Below are 17,214 nucleotides of genomic sequence, written 5' to 3'. Positions count from 1 at the left end.
TCTGATAGGGATGTGGTTTAAAGTCAAAAGCACCAAGCTGCATCTCTCAGATGAAGGAGTTCACAGGATCCAAAGTAAAGTCAAGGGACAATCAGACATCTGAAATAAATGGAATACAAGGGACATGGAAAATCCAAATTCAATAAATCTTTGCACTCTAATGCCATTCATCGTTTGTTCTCTTGTGTCGTATTTGTTTACATGTGCAATCTTCTTATCTTGGCTTAAGGCGCTTGAGAACACTGACAGTATTTTCTGCCTCTTTGCAGTGATCTTCTTGCCTCTCATCTCACCAGGCGCTTAGCACTGAACTTTTCCTAGAGTAGGTGGTCAGTAAACACCAGTTACTGGAGGACCCACACGGCAAGCAAATCCCTTCTCCAACTTATCTCTATCCTTGTTCCAACGGCATGTTGGTCATTGACCTGACCAACGACCTATGAAGCGGGATAGTTCTAGGACCACAGGTCTTCTGGTGGATTAGTTAAGATACGAAATCTGCTTGGTATCCAGCTTTTTCTGGAAGAGTGTGGAAAGCTCTTTTTTTCCCACCTCCCCCCGCCCCATTCTGCTGTAAGACATCATCACATGGAAAGCTCTAAGCTGGGTGAGAACATATCCATGTGTCGGTTACCCATATGCAACTTCCAAAATGTACTCCTCAGAAAATGGTGTATTTCTGGGACTTGATGTAAGTGAGAAAAGGCTGAATTTCAGGAACTATATTCTGAAGGAAAAATTCTCCAGTGGTCTACTTCTTCAACTAGAGATAGAAGAATGATTTTTTTTAAAGTCAAGACAAAAAAATGGTCTAATTTTAGTCTTAGTAAAGTCAAAATCATCGCGTTTCTTGTCTTCCTGCCCTTCCTTCCTCTCTTACTTTTGTCACTTCCCCTAGAGTCTTTCCAAAGCCTTCTTACTTATTTTCTTGCATGGTTTAAATACTTTTCTGGGTTTCCTCTGAATCTCAGCTTCTCTCTTCTATCACTAGGGTTTTCCCTGAGTCTTGGAGAGTTTGTTTTTGGGTTTTTTTTTGTGGGGTTTTTTTGCCCCTTTTAGCTTGCTTAGGAAGCCATCCAGAGCACTTTTCCTCTCTCCCTGAACTGCAGTAATCTGGTCTTTAGCCTCTGGCTTGCCTCCATAGGGCAGGCCATGGAGACCCTCTCCCTGTAGCTACAGAACAGCCGGTGTTTTAAGAACTTCAGATTGGTGATCCAAGGTGAAACCTTTACCCTAAGAGAGGGCTTTACAAGAGGCCTTAGCATAAAGTGAGTGTGGTGAGGAGGAGGGAAATTAGTTGAAGTGAGACTGTCTCCAGAGAACAGGGTCGAAGCAAGGGCAAGTCAAGGATGAGTGCAGCACGGGGCAGTTTTAATGACGCGGCGTCGCCCCACCAGAGGGCTGCCTTGGCTTGCAGGGTCCACAGCGTCTTACACAACTGGCCTTCTAACAAGTCTAGACAAGTCCTGACACCTTCCCTGGAGTGAGGAAAATGCTTGAGCCTTTTGGCCGACTCCTGGTTATTTGAGAGTCTTACATGGGCTTCTTACAGCCAGCATTTAGGGGACTACTTCCTCCGTGACCTCCCCAAAGCTCTCCCTTCAAATGAGTGTTTGGATCACTGCCCAGCCTTGCCAGCCATTCAGGGAGACAAGCCTGAAATATGTTTTCCTAAAAGAGTGCTGGAGTGCTTTTCCCTACTCTTTGCCCCACAAATTAGCTTGTGGAGGGGAGGGAACAGGACCATCAATCCCCTTTCTTTCCCTCTCTGCTAATTTAATCCCACCACCAGATAATGTCAGGTCTGAGAAGATAGTGCTTGAAGATTCCCTGTAAAAGAAAGTGGCAGGTGGAGATGCCCTCCTGTCCATATTCGACTGAACAGAGCACAGGGAGAGGTCAGCTCACTCTGCCCGTGTGGGAGGCTAAAAGGAGTACTAATTTATGTGTGAAGGAAGAAATGAATATCGAATTCCACAGCCTTGTTCTCTTCAAAGCGGAGGATGTAATTATAACATGCACAGAACATTCCCAGGTAGTTAGTATTCTGGGTCTATAACTTCATAACAGGAACAAATTATATGAAGAAAAATTATTTTATTGTTCTGTCAGCAAGCCAGGCAAATACTTTATGACCTTATCTTTCCTTTGGACTTATGTCGACAGCCAGGCCGACTTCTTAGCAGGCTGTGCAGGAGAATATATTGAAGATGTTGTCTGCAGAATGCACTTTTGTCCCATGTCAAAATCTCATCTTTTCTGAAGGTATTAATGAGGTTAAGATGACGCAGCTAAAACCAGGTCTGGGAGCGCTACTTTGTGTGTCTGTTATTCCTTGACTTTACGAAGCTCTCTTCGCTGCTCCAGTGTTTATAAAAAATAAGGCTTTTGTCAATAGGTGTAGAGAACTCTAGGAAATTGTATATATATTATATATTCAGTTATTACTATTATATTAAAATTTTATATAGATTTATCAGATAGATAGATATCAGCTGGTGCCAAACCCCCACCCCTTAATCTCTAGTCGTCCTCTGCTGAGAGCAGCGTCACTGGGGACTTACGTGACTTTTTCCCAAAAGAGAGCCATTTGTCTCCATCACTCCGTGTACTTTGGACCGTCATCTGATCTTCTTCTGTGGCTTTGACATCAAGCATCGGAGACTCCCTACCCAGTGTTCGTTGTTATTTCCATAATTTTCAAGCTTATTGTGAAGGAGAAATCTCCTGCCTCATTTTATGTCTCTTGAGTTACATAATAGATTCACATCATTAGAGAGCTTGAAGAGACCAAAGAGAAAACCCACACAGCCCTCTCATTTTACAGATGAAAAAATTCGGGTGATTGACAGGTTGTTATTGTAATTAATTTTTGTGGTCTCTGTCTGAAAGGTGGAGTGACTGCAAATGCTTAAGAAACAACTGTTCGTGTTTCTGAGTAGCAAGAGAATAAGCTCTTGTTTTAATGAAGTGAAATGTCGAGATGCTTAAAGCAACCTCCTAACTTACAGTAAATAGAGAAGTTCACTTCAAGTTATTTTATAGGTAGCCTTCACGTTTTACTTTATTTAAGACATATAAATGATTTATTTGATATTTTAAACAGTAATTTGCTTTCTGATGACAAAAGTAAAAATATGTTTATGGTAAAAATTCAAAAAATTAAAAAGTGTATAAGCAGAAAAAAAATCACTGGTAATTTCCAAACTATGAAAATCACTGTTACTGTTTCCTCAGTTTTTTGGAGAAGGGGTGGCAGTGTAGATGGATAGATGGGTAGAGAGCTATGTTCTGACATAATTGTAGTGATACTATGTGTACAGTTTATGTCTGTCTTTTTAATACAACATTGTGAATGGTTCCCTGGCGTACCCTTGGAGAACACGATTTCCTATTATTAGGTATTTACGTAGCTTCTAATTTTCATGAAAGTATTTCCAATTTTGCTATAAAGAGCAATGAAATGGAAATCCTTGTATTTAAACTTATTTTGTGTGTTATCATTGATCATTTTCTTCAGATAACTTCTTAAAAGTGAATTTAGTAGGCCAAAGCAGCTAAAGATTTTGAGTATTGGGGCTATGTCATCTGTGGTCACTAAAATTCAATTTTAAGTTGTCTGTGTCTGATGAGAAATGCAGTGGGAGTGACACAGGTAGTGCAACCGCTTCTCAAGTACGCTTACCTTGGGCAAGCCCCACGGGGCTGAGCATTCCAGATGCTTCTCCAGGAGAAATCCCACCCCACTGCAGCTTCACCAGCACTACTATGAATTTTAAAAATTTCCCTATATCTGATATTAAAAAGTATTATCCAATTTTACTTTAATATTTCTTTGCAATTAATAATGTTAAATAGTTTATAAGCTTATTTTTTTCCTTTGGGTTTTTTTCTTATTGCTTATAAATGCTTTTGCATAATAGTTTAGTTCTCATTAATATAATTTGCAATTTGTATCGGTCAGTCATTAGCCTCTAATTTTATGTAAAAGGTATTTTTGACAGAATTTTAAAATTTTAACTCATTAACTCATAGGAAGCTATCAAGTTTTCTCTTAGAGTTTCTTTCTTTGCTTTTATGCTTAGGCTTTTTAAAGTATAAAGGTCAATTGCTCCCTATCTTTTATTAGCCAATATATTATTAGCAAGTTGTGGGCTTGCCCATTTATATGCTGTACTAAATTTGGAATTTTGTATTTAATTTAGCAGAAGTAAAAATTGATGCTAGAGGACTTGGCCTTGATATTATGTCCATTTCTACAGTTACAGCTGGCAGAGAGGTGTGAAAAGGAGGAGGAAGGCCATGAACTCAATGCAGTGGAAAGAGGAGAGAGGATTGAGCACACTCTACCTGCCGCCCACCCCTGCCCCTTGCTTGCTCTTTAACAAATGACCTCATTTAATCCTTTTAATAACCCAGCAGAGGGGGTACTGGCATACCATTTCAGTTTCTCACACCAGGAAGCTGAGATTTAGAAAGGTTAAGTCAATGCAAGTTGATGCAGCCACTTTGGAAAACAGTGTGGAGATTCCTCAAGAAATTAAAAATAGAGCTTCCCTATGACCCTGCCATTGCACTACTGGGTATTTACCCCAAAGATACAGATGGAGTGAAAAGAAGGGCCATCTGTACCCCAATGTTTATAGCAGCAATGGCCACGGTCATCAAACTGTGGAAAGAACCAAGATGCCCTTCAGCGGATGAATGGATAAGGAAGATGTGGTCCATATACACTATGGAGTATGATGCCTCCATCAGAAAGGATGAATCCCCAACTTTTGTAGCAACATGGACGGGACTGGAAGAGATGATGCTGAGTGAAATAAGTCAAGCAGAGTCAATTATCATATGGTTTCACTTATTTGTGGAGCATAACAAATAGCATGGAGGACAAGGGGAGATGGAGAGGAGAAGGGAGTTGAGGGAAATTTGAAGGGGAGGTGAACCATGAGAGACTGTGGACTCTGGAAAACAACCTGAGGGTTTTGAAGGGGCGGGGGGGGGGAGGTTGGGGGAACCAGGTGGTGGGTATTAGGGAGGGCACGGATTGCATGGAGCAATGGGTGTGGTGCAAAAACAATGAATACTGTTAAGCTGAAAAGAAATTTAAAAAAAAATTAAAGCTGGAGAATATAATAACACTCAAAAAAAAAAAAAAACCCAAAAAACAAAAAAGGTTAAATCACTCGCTCACGGTTCCCAAGGCAGGGAGGGCAGAGCTGGGAGTCTCCAAGGAGACCCTCAGTTCTTCTAACTGCGTGGACACTTGTATTATTGTTCTCTTGTGCTCCAAGAAGTCTGTCTAGAAGAAAGTAATCTCCGTGATAGTGAGGTGATGACTCACCAAATAACTGGGTAACTGTGACTACTTATTACTACCTCATCATAATAATAGTACAGGTTATGAGTAATTCCAAAATGCCGGACATGGCGTGCTTGCAACCGGCTGCAATTTGCAGAATAAAGGGGGCACTGACTTGTGTGGGTAAGACAGAGTCCTTTTGTGTTTGAAAGAGATGAATAACTACTCTGGAAGACGGCTTGAGGAGAAGCAAGAGGATCTTCATTTTCGTTGCTTCTCAGTCACCCAGTTGTAATCCCCAGATTGTGTTTTGGTGATTGAGCACCAGGAATGTGTGATGTTTTTAATAGAAATTTATATATGATTTGGGCTGAATCAGCTATCATCATAGGCCACATTTTGTAGAGGCAGAGGATAGCAGTTTCCAATATTTAAGAAAATTTTATAGGAGGAAGGTTTCATTCATTAAGCTTATTTTCCCCCCTTACGTTTCATAAAAGGCCACCATTATTCCATTCTGCCATTGAGGACACAACATACTTTGCCATCTACTGCCCTAAGCGGACAACATATTTGAGGCTTTTTACATCCAGGGTTCACCCCCCTCTTACTCTTACACATCAAGTGTGATGCATTTCAATATTTTTGGTGCTCAGTAAGTCCTATAGCTCCAAACCTCCATCTGTCAGATCACTGGTACAATGCTAGCTTTCAGCCTGAAGTGGAGTAGCAACATTCTGTGTATGTAGGGGGGCTCTGAGTTGGCTCTGCAGTTTGTGGGAGACCTGGCTGGCTGTCCTACTTTCCCCCAGGACCAGATCATTGGAGCAGGAGAGTGTCAGGGAGGCAGGGGAGAGGAATATGGGAACTAATCAGGGTAAAAAGTAAAGGCAGAAAGAAAGAGAAAGAGAGAAGAGGAGAGGGAGAAGAAAAAGAGAGGAAGGGAGGAAGGAAGAGGAACAGAGTGAGAGCTCTTGAAAACAATATGACCATTATACAGAATATAGTAAATACATATATGCATGTGAATATTTTAGGCTTTATAGAGTTTTTTTAAACGATTGGGGTCAGAGTACTTTTTATTATCTTTTTGTGTTTTTCTGAAAACTCCAAATATAATCTTAAGCATGCTAAGAAGAAAAGAAAAGAAAATTCAGTTTTTTAATTGGTTTCTGACTTGGAACAATGTAAACCCTGGTCTTAACTTTGTAAGCCTAGAGCTTTCTTCCATCTCTCCCGAGCACCATCCTTGATGTGTGTTAGAGGTTTTTTTCTGTTTGTCAAATGAAAGCTATATTCTGACAATACCCTTTTCCTTCTTTTCCCCCAACCCCCAGCATGGGACAGAGTGGACCTCCTCCCCGTGCAGCGTGTGCTCTTGTACTCATGGGCAAGTCCGCTGCAGCCCCCAGCCTTGCCCACTGCTGTCGTGCGGACAGCAGGAGCTGGAGTTCATCCCGGAAGGAAGCTGCTGCCCAGTGTGTGTGGGCCCTGGGAGTGAGTATGAACTTGTAGAAAGGGACCCTCTTTGCCTTGGAGGTTCACCTGCTGACAGCCCAACTTTTCTCCTTCTTGCTCAGTGGGGCTCAAAGATCCCTAACCCCGTTCCTTATGGGAACCAGGTTGGAGCTTTGCACTTGGCAGAAGCAATGATGCAGAGAGTGAGGTTGGAACACACCAGATTTGGGGTTCTGCAAGTCTCTGACTTATTTACTTTGCACTGGCCCAACGTGTCCCTTGGCATTTGCAGCTCCAAAGAAGGAAGTGAGGAGGGACGAGATTCTTTGATGTGATTCCATAAGGCCAAGGTAGTCCCCTCTTCCTCTTGGCAGAGACAGAATGAACAAACTGCTTCTCCATGTAGCATCACTAACACCAATTCTGCAGGCTGGTCTTTGAGATGACGTAACATCTCTAAGACACGCAGAGCAGGAAGCCAGTCTTCGTTTGTCTCTGTGGCATGGTCGCTGTGGAGATTACGCTCGCCTACAAACCACAGCCCCATTCAGCCAGCCAGGGGCACCCTTCCAGGCCCTTCCTTGGACCATCCTTGGTCCACGTACTCCTTTTATTACATTTCAGGGATCTATTTCCCTTCCATTTTTATGACTGAGTAGCAAATACTTCAAGATAAATACAAATTATGGTTATTCTGCGTTACATCCTCTCCCAGAAGATGAAGACTAAAATTATTCTTTTATTTAATAATACTCGGGAGCCATACTCTATTTTTGCCTTTTCCTTTTATTGTTTTAATTAAGTAATTTTATTTTTTCATTATTTTTATTATCTTGAGGGAGGAGCGACATAGGGGCAGAGGGAGAGAGAGAATCTCAAGCAGGTTCCACACCCAGCATGGAGCTCAGCGCTGAAACCAGTCTTGATCTCACAACCCTGAGATCAGGAACTGAGCTGAAATCAAGAGTTGGATGCTTAACCATTGGAGTCACCCAGGCACCTCTGCCTTTGCCTTTAAAAAGACCCTGGTTTGTTTCTGATCCCCAGTTATCCCATTCCTGGCATTCCTTTACTCTGGAGAACAAGTACAAGGATTAAAAAGTATGCATTGGAAACAATGAAAATACAATGCTTGCCTCATGCATTTCAGATGTCACCCACCCAAGAGGACTGACAGCTGCTTTGGGCCAACGAACACTGCAACTAAAAATACATTTATTTGACACACAGAGAGCGATCACAAGTAGGCAGAGAGGCAGGCAGAGAGAGGGGGAAGCAGGCTCCCTGCTGAGCAGAGAGCCTGATGCGGGGCTCGATCCCAGGACCCTGAGATCATGACCTGAGCCGAGGGCAGACGCTTAACCCACTGAGCCACCCAGGTGCCCCACTCTCTTAAAAATCCTTGAACAACAGAGTTCGGGGGTGGCAAGCTGGCTGGCTGGGTTTGTGGGACCCTTTCTTGCTCTTTAAGAGGTCTTCTCCTTGGCCTCCGTCCTGCCATTTGGCACTTAGGTGTGTGCAGTCTCCCAGCACCTGCTTCGGGGTCCCCGCTGTGGCTGGGGGCTGGCAGCTTTGCCTGTGATGTGAAATGTTGGGGTCTGAGAGTGAATGGTCAAGGAAATTCTTGAGATATCTTCAGTGCAAAAGAAGGTACTTTTTTTTAAAAGCCCAGGAAAGGTCTGTGGGCAGAAAGCTGCGCTGGGGTCGCGAGGAGGGACAGATTACATACTTTCAGGTTGGGAGGGGGTCAGAGATAGCATAAGTCTGTAAGGAATTGGAAGCGAGGTTCCTAGGTCCTTGAGGGGCTGGCTGCTGTTGGGAAGAGGTCATTGACTACTGTCTAGTAACACCTTAGTCACGAGACCCTTCAGACATGGAGCAGTAGGCTGTGTGCTTGGAGGATGAGTGCTAACCTGTATCTGAGGCAGCGAAGATAAAGTTTCCAAAGGGATTTTTGTATGTTAAAGAAGACTTACAGAATCCTGGAGCTTGGGCTAATTGCCTTTTGCCTCTAGTAGAGTATTAACCTGGAGGCAGCTGAGTTCCTGGAGGAAAGTCATCCTGCCTGTCTTAAGTACTTGTCAATGGGCTGCAAAAGAAATTAATTTTTTTCCTATGTTCTTTTGCCTTTGTTCTCCACATCAGCTGGCGTGGGTTTGGGAGCAAGTGGCTACGAACCCATCTCAGGAAGGCAAGGAGGCAGTGGGATGTGGGACCAATGCATGAACTGAGACTCCCCGGCACAGGTTACGTTATCTCACCAGACTTCACTTATAAAACTCAGAAGATTATTAAGAGCTCCATACGATGGGGGTGGCTGGGTGGCTGAGTCAGTTAAGCGTCCAACTCTTGATTTCAACTCAGGGTTATGAGATTAAGCCCCTTTTTGGGCTCCATGCTGAATGTGGGACGGGCTTGGGATTCTCTCTCTCTACCCCTCCCTATCTCTACCCCCCCCTTTAAAAAACAAACAGAAGAACTCCGTACAGAGACTGCAGAGTTTTAATCCCCAACCAGAGGGCCCTATATGACTGTACTGTCCACACCCAAGCAGTCAGCCCTGGGATCAGGGTATGCAATCAGTCCCCAGTAATCCTTGTTTTTCTGACCTTCCAGAACCTTGTTCCTATGAAGGCCATGTATTTCAGGATGGGGAAGACTGGCCTTTGAGTCGGTGTGCCAAATGTGTGTGTAGAAATGGGGTCGTCCAGTGCTTCACAGCTCAGTGTCAACCTCTGTTTTGTAACCAGGTAAGGAAGACAGCCTCCGAATGGATCCTTGCTGGACTATTAACTTCACTGTTTGGGGACTTGGGGCCTCTGCTGAGGTTGTCAATGCAGCCTTGAGAGTCCTAGGAATAAGACACAAAGACTGTTTTGTTTTTCTTATACTTCTGGAGACCACCACTGACACATTTCTTTTACCCTCAGAAGCTGCAGGTAGATCTAATTACTAGCTGTTTAAGCTAAGTGTTACGTAATGAAAGTGAGCCTTGGGGGGTCCACGCAAAGAAGCCACCAGCTCCAGCTGCAGATGTTGCAAAAATGTCGAGTTGAACATCTGGAAAAGTCCATGATATGATCAGGTCTTGTTTCTCGAGGCATAGGTATCGTCTTGCTTTTTAAGACATACGGATGTCTTTGAACATGATTATCCAGATGTACACTTTTTAATTCTTAGAACGATTCAAATTATTAGGATTTTCTCTGGAGAGCTTTAAAAAATCATGGATTTTGTTCTTCATTTAAAGTTCGTCAGATTTTCAAAATATTAGACTCTTCACACAAACTTAGAGGAGAAAATCAATGGCAAATAAATGTGGGGTACGTGGTATTTTACAGTTTCTGACTCTTCCAGGGTTTTCTGTGGACGTTCCTTGGCAGTTGATAGATAACCACGAAAGGAGTTTGCCTCCAGTTGGAAAATAGCTCATTTTTGATCTAAGGAAAAGCTGGAAGCCAACATTCAGTTGATACAGAGCAGTACTTTGTGTCAAATAAAACAAAATCAATAACAGGGCACATTGTGACAATTGGGCAATATTTTCAAAGGTAGACAAAAGGCAATTAGACAGGAAATGCTAAATGCCAAATAAAGGGAAATGCACCTGATTGAAAGACGAGATTGTCTTACCCGCACGACCACAACGACAGCACGCGTGTCACATCTCCCCATGCATCACCAAGTCTTCGCCCAGCGCCAAGATTACAAATGAGCTTCCCCGGGGAGCTGCACCACATCTCACGTTCCAAGGACGCGGCAGTGCGGGGGCGTTTTGACGTAGCACTTTCCAGGATTCCGTCCCCTTGTGTATGACGGGCAGTTGAGCAGTTTGCCTTGATTGCAGTAAGGAAAGTGGGAGGAGGCGTGGAGGAAACACCCCTTGTGCGCCTTCTGCTTTAAATCGTTGAAACCTGAGCAGACTTCATGTTAGGGGGTAGATATTGGAGTAATTGAAAGTGCTAGTTCCCATTCTTAGAAGCATTACATATAGTGGGGCGCCTGGGTGGCTCAGTCAGTGAAGCGTAGGACTCTTGATTTCAGCTCAGATCATGATCTCAGGGTCCTGGGATCCAGCCCCGTATCAGGCTACACGCTCAGCTGGGAATCTGCTTGAGATTCTCTCCCTCTGCCCTCCCCACCCCCGCATATGCATGCACTCTCGCTCTCTCAAATAAATAAATCTTTTTAAAAAATTTAAAAAATAAAAACACTAACTATGAGCTCTAGCTTCAACCATTACATCACATAGAGTCTGCATTGAAATATACATAATTAATTTAAAAAGATGAAATTTGGCACCGTACTTTAGAGCTAGTTGATATATAAGCATTCTGAAGTCTTGAAAATAGGTTGATTTTAATCACTCTTACACTAAGTTTATATTTCTGCCATGACATATTTAAAAAAAAAATAACTCTCAGGTTACTTAGAAATATTTTTCTTGATTTAATATCATTAGTAATATTGGATGTTCTGATGATATAAAGGGGTGTTAAAAATTTAGGCTTTTGATGGAAACACCATTACCACTATCTACCATCTACCATCATGTCTGTCCTCATCATCACCACATTTTTGGCATTTATTATATGCCAGTCGTTAATTTTCAGAGCTCTGTAATTCTCATCACAATCTTATGAAGAGCTATTATTATCATCCCCTCTTGCCAGTACCTAAAACTGAGGTATGGAGAGCATAAGTGACGTGGGTGACACACCACAGTTAGGAAGCCTCAGTGCTTCTCACTTGGGTTCGGCACCACAACCTCAAGAGACCACACCTGACTCAGCCTTTAACCATTGTGTTAAGTGGCCTTGCAAAAAGAGTTACAAAGCATTACCTATACTAACAATCACAGAAGGGCAGTTACTAACAGCGCTGGACACGATTGCAAGTCTTTTGTATGCATCAACTCATTAAATATTAAAAACATGCAAGTTCATCAGAAAAAATTATTTCCAGGTCTTGAGCTCTAGAAAAAAAAACGATTTTTAATGTAAGAGGGTTTTTTTTTTTTCTTTCCTCTTAAATTGTGAAAGGAATCTGTACTTACTAAGGAAAGTTTGGAAAAGGCAGAAAAGCAGAAAATGATCATTTATATTTCTATCACTCAAAAACATTGTAATAGATTCTTTTGGTAATTTATTTCAATTTTTTTGTAGGCAAATGTGAATATATTTGTTTTTTCATAGTTATAATCACATTTTAGACGTTGGTGATAATCTCTGACAAAAGGAGAAATTTCTTATGTTCAAACAGGGTGTTGTTTCCTTAAGGAGGGATATAAATTCATACCGAGATTACTTGCTACTTTTGTCTAGATGTCATATGAACAGAGTCCTAACCCATCCACATTTTCGTAGTCTCATTAAAATGGTCTGCTCAGTCTGTTGAGAGTTGTTCCTGATGATATATTTCTTTAAAGATTTTATTTATTTATTTTTAAAATTAATTTTTTTTAAAAGATTTTATTTATTTGACAGAGATCACAAGTAGGCAGAGAGGCAGGCAGAAGGGGTGGGAAGGCAGGCTCCCACTGAGCAGGGAGCCCAATTTGGGGCTCGATCCAAGGACCCTGGGATCATGACCTGAGCTGAAGTCTGATGCTTAACTGACTGAGCTACCCAGGCGCCCCAAATATTCCTGATGATATTTTTTTTTAGTACAATTTTTTTAGTACTATAGTTTTCCCATTCCCCATATTGATGAATCTGAGTAGGTCGAACTTTGTCTTCGAATGTTCTTTCAAGAAAGAAAAGATTGGACTGAGGGTTGCTGGAGGGGATGGGGGCAGAAGGGACGGGGTTGCTGGGTGATGGACACTGGGGCGGATATGGGCTATAGTGAGTGTTGTGAATTATGTAAGACTGATGAATCACAGGCCTGTACCCCTGAAACAAATAACACATTAAATATTAATAGAAGAATTTCAGTTAAAGAAAAAAAGAGAGAGAGAAGATTGGATGTCTTCTGAGCCACTAAGTGAGAATTATTTTCTTCCTGTATGTATACCTTAGGGATAATTGACGGGCTCAAATATTGGGGGCAATTATAATTTTTTTCACATCCCAACCCTGTGAGCTCCGTTCTCTGAATCCTGAAATTTAGTGCTATGGAGAAGTCCGAGGTCTGTCTGCTTTTTATTCCACTGTGTTCAACTAGTGTTCTCTATCTTGTAGGCTGTTTCTTTATCTTTATAAATAAAACACTTTTTAAGGATATTTCTAGGTGAGAAATATGTCTAGAATATGGTACGGCCTTTTCAGGTTTTCTTCAGTTATGGTTTTAATTTAATCATATTCATTCCAATTATTCTCATTCCTCAGAAACACTTACGATGACTCTTAAATTGCTCCCCTCTCTCTCCCCCTCATTACCAATCATGGTCCATCTCATCATTTCTCACTTAGTATCTTTCCTCGTCATACGGAGAGAGCTTCTCGAGTTTATTTACTGCTTCTAGTATTGATTTTAATTTGACCATTTAACTTTTTCTTTTAATTCTCCCTTGTTTTTCTTCTCATTGGTTCATCTGTTTATTTTTATCCTAACCCTTATTCTTTCTTTATTCTTGCTTCTGTTTAATAAAGACCACATTTTCATGCATCTTACTGAAGTTGCAGAATAACTTTCAAGTCTTCTCTTTTAGATCCTGTAGTAGGTAGCATTCAGGAGTCTGTCCGCTCTTTCTCTGAATCTTTAGAATGTTTTTGTTTTGCTCACTCTTCAGCTTTTTTCCCCAAGTTCCTTTCCTTCTGTTTACTCATCCTTGGTCAAGAGAAATCCGTACCTGTGCTTGAAAGCTGCAGGGTAAATGTCCTGCCCTGGCTAATTCCCCTGCTCAGATCCACAGCCAGATGCTAAGGTTCATGTCTCCTTGTCTGAGGGGCTGGTGGGTTTTCAGTCAGGGTAGCTCTATTGTGTAGACATTGGATCTTTCCCGGCCTCCTCTGCCCAGCCCGCCTACGTTTTGAGTCTGGTTTGTAGCAGTGCAAAGGTTCTCTCCTGTCTCGGTGACCATGGGCTTTACCACTTGAGGCATCGTCCTATTCCCCAACTTTTTATCACTCCCTCTACCTTCTTCAGCATACATACTTCCCACTCTTTTTTTCTTTCTTTTCTTTTTTTTACATTATGGGTTCTGATTAGAAGTAGAAAGAAAGATATTAAGGGAAGTGAGGGCCAGCACCTGACTACCTCAAACAGTAGTGGCCACACACGGGAGGGAGGGATCTGGGTTGTGTTTGATATAGAAAGGCAGAGTTAGGCAGAATGATGGTTCTTATATCTATTTAGGTTTACACAGCAAAGAAAAAATTGTGAAAATTAGACATGCATTGAAATCACTGCATCAGCAAAGAAAGGCCACAGAACGTCTTATGTTCAATGGGAATTCCTGGTAGCAGTGGTTGGAGGATGGCTGTTTTAATTTTTGGTGGTGAAATCTCTTTCTATATCTGCAGAGGTATCACAGTAGGAAAACATTTTGTCAAGGGCTGTTAGCCATAATACACCCTGAAATTTTTATCATAAATATGTTTATGTAAGAAATGTGAAAAACCATAGTTAAATATATCCTTAATGGTAGCTCTACCTCAATTTGTAATAACACTAACCATATTTTTTTTAATCCAATTCCTGTGATGACTGAGGGTGCCATATTAGACCTGGGGTGGGCAAACTTTTTCTGTAAAGAGCCACATAGTGAATATTTTCAGCTCTGTGTGCCATTCGGTTGAAACAACTGCTCAGCTCTGTCATCCTAGCCCAAAACCAGCCATAGAGAATATGTAAATGAGTAGGTGTGGCTGTATTCCAATAAAAGCTTATGGAAACAGGTGTTAGGCTGGATTTGGCCCATGGTCCATAGTTGACTGGCCCCTGTACAGACTATACATTTGGAAGAGTGGATCTACATCGCCCCGAATGATAGGATTCAGATATATGACAGCAACAAAATGCAGCGTGAAACGTCTTCCCCATTTTTCTGACCCACTGTGCCGTTCACCATCTTGTTTGCTTCTCCTGTCTTGCTTTTTGCACCAGCCCAGGTGAGTTCTCGCCTCAGTCAGGCAGTTCTCTTCTATCCTGGCATGTTTTCTCTTAACGTGCTTTCCCTTCCTGCCCTTGTTGATCTGGATGGGTGAGTAAAGATTCTATTTCCATCAATAAAATATATAATTAGGTATTGTCAGTAAGAATTGGAAAGCTTGATTTTCCTTCTGCCAGTATTGCTACAAGTAATCTGTTCTTCCCCCGTGCTCTCGAGTTTGACTCTGCCAATATACTTGGGTCTAGTCCATGTTAGTTAAGACAGACTGACACTAACTCTATGCTGATTCAAGATTTGTGATCATTACATCTGTTCCCTGTGTACCACCCATTGTATAAGCTCATTTGCTTATTACAGTAAAATTACCAGATAGTATGACATCAGATATGCCTTTATTTTACTTTCTCACTGAAATTTCATTAATCTGAAGAGTTCTGAGGTTGAGAGATGCTCAATGATTTCAATGCATGTCCAATTTTCACATATTCTGTTAAACATCAATGGCCATAATATTTTCCATATAGAAGAATGAAGAAATAAAATAACCTAAACAAGAATACAGTTGTCAGTTTAACTCTAGTGATTCAGTTGTTTGAAATAAATACCTATTAGATAGTAATGCATTAATCTAAACATACATCATTGGGTTAAAGAACTATTGAAGTATGACTCAAACCGTCCAAGAAAAATTGAATCTCTTTGACGCCCTCCCCTGCGCATGTACTTTGGCTTCATTATTCTTACAGAGTGAGTTCCAAAGCAACCATGGTAATAAAATCTCGTTTTCTGCTTCTTGTAAGAGAAAGTGAAGGTAATCATTCAGAAGCTATCTTCTATGTAAGACAGACCACTTCTTAGTCCTTAAAACTTGCTTTATTCTAACCCTCTTTCCTTTGCCTTTAATTTGTCTACCTTCTTGCCATTCAAAAGGTTGTAGTGATAACTCAAAGCAAGATGCTGACTCTTTGGCATTGATGAGGGGACTGCTGCTGTGAAAGTTCTTCTCAGGGCAGTGGAGACAAATGGTCCGGTATTCTGGGGGTGAGAGTGGTAGAGGAGAGAAGTCCGGAGAGGGCCCTGGGGGTTCTTTGGACACTTAGTCTCTGTCACCATGCCTCTCTGCTCTTATTCCCAAATATCTAGGAATACAGTTGATTCTTCTCATGTCAAAGAACTCCCTAATGCATATATGTAAGTGTGTGCTCCCATAAATATGTGTATTCACATAAAGATGCAAAAGAAGAGTGAAGTAGCTTGTCAGGAGAGGGCTGCCTCCATTTTGTTTAGCAGTAACTCAGCAGGAGCTTAAGTGCTCTTCAGTGCTGGTGTGGTTGGTGCTCTAAAGTCTCTTTCCCACCATTTGTCGTTACCAGGTCAGCTATGTGACCTTGTACCAGTCACATAACCTCTCTGGTCTTTACTCTTCTTGTTTGCAAAGCAAGGATAAGAACATCTACTTCATAGGGTCAAGTAAAGCCTTAAAATGGTGCCTGGGGAACATGAAGTGCTGTTCTTATTGTCATTGTTATTATTGGTGCTTTTGTTTGTTCTTAGAAGAGGAGAGGACTCGAGGAATGTGCAGACCTCTTAAGAGTCACGGTGACTTTGGAAATGGCAATTCTTATCAAAGCACCAGGTGACTAATAATAAAGGAGAGGAAATTGCTATTTATGGATGCTTGAGGCACATGATTGAGTTAGCTATCAGTGAAATTTTCCTACCATCGTGGATTTTATTAATGTCTCCTTTTGATGCATTGTTCCTTTTTTGGATGTAAGGATGAAACTGTAGTCCGAGTTCCTGGAAAATGTTGCCCACAGTGCTCTTCCGGATCCTGCTCTGCATCTGGCCAAGTGTACGAGGTAACCTTTGATGCACCCCCTGTAGCTGTTTTGACATACGTTCTCACACATATGCCCTCCACCCTTCCAACCACCAGCCCACCCCACCCTCTTGTCTGAGTCTTTGCCAAGATTAGTAACTCAGTACATAAACAGCTTTTTTCTTCTCTTTGTGGGAAGACTTTATGAAAAAATTAAATTGAAGGGGATTAGAAATATAAAGGAATGTGCTAGCTGGCAACACCTGGTTCATGAACCTTGGTGAACCTACTGTTTACATGTCTTGAAGGAAGAAAAGGACTATCATTGGTTACTATCAGTTTACACTTAGGCTGGAGGCCCTGGGAATGTCGCTCTGCTTTGGTTGGATTGTATGTACTGATATCCACACTGGGGGAGGCATGGGGGTAGTAGGAGAGAGAGGGAAGGGAGGGGAGAAGCTAGTGGTGGTGGAACCTGCACAGTTGAGAATACTATTGGAATTATGTAGAAAACTGTGCCAAACACATAATAAGTGCCAAATAAAAATGAGTTCAACAAAGTGAATGAATGAATGA

The 17,214-nt window shown here is 41.7% G+C and overlaps 1 protein-coding gene across 1 annotated transcript in view; it reads left to right on the top strand.

Annotated features, from left to right (window-relative positions):
• FRAS1 (Fraser extracellular matrix complex subunit 1) overlaps positions 1-17,214 on the top strand; it is a 399,170-nt gene that overhangs the window by 156,662 nt on the left and 225,294 nt on the right. Inside the window, exons 5-7 of the mRNA XM_032883154.1 lie at positions 6,640-6,799; positions 9,377-9,510; positions 16,595-16,678. Coding sequence (XP_032739045.1) covers positions 6,640-6,799; positions 9,377-9,510; positions 16,595-16,678 — 378 coding nt within the window. The remainder of the gene's footprint in view (positions 1-6,639; positions 6,800-9,376; positions 9,511-16,594; positions 16,679-17,214) is intronic.

This window comes from Lontra canadensis, unplaced genomic scaffold (assembly GCF_010015895.1).
Source record: "Lontra canadensis isolate GAN:19392208 unplaced genomic scaffold, GSC_riverotter_1.0 scaffold1, whole genome shotgun sequence".
Taxonomy (NCBI): Eukaryota; Metazoa; Chordata; class Mammalia; order Carnivora; family Mustelidae; genus Lontra; species Lontra canadensis.
The sequence above is the reverse complement of the archived record's forward strand: the minus strand, read 5'-3'. Positions and strand labels throughout refer to the sequence as shown.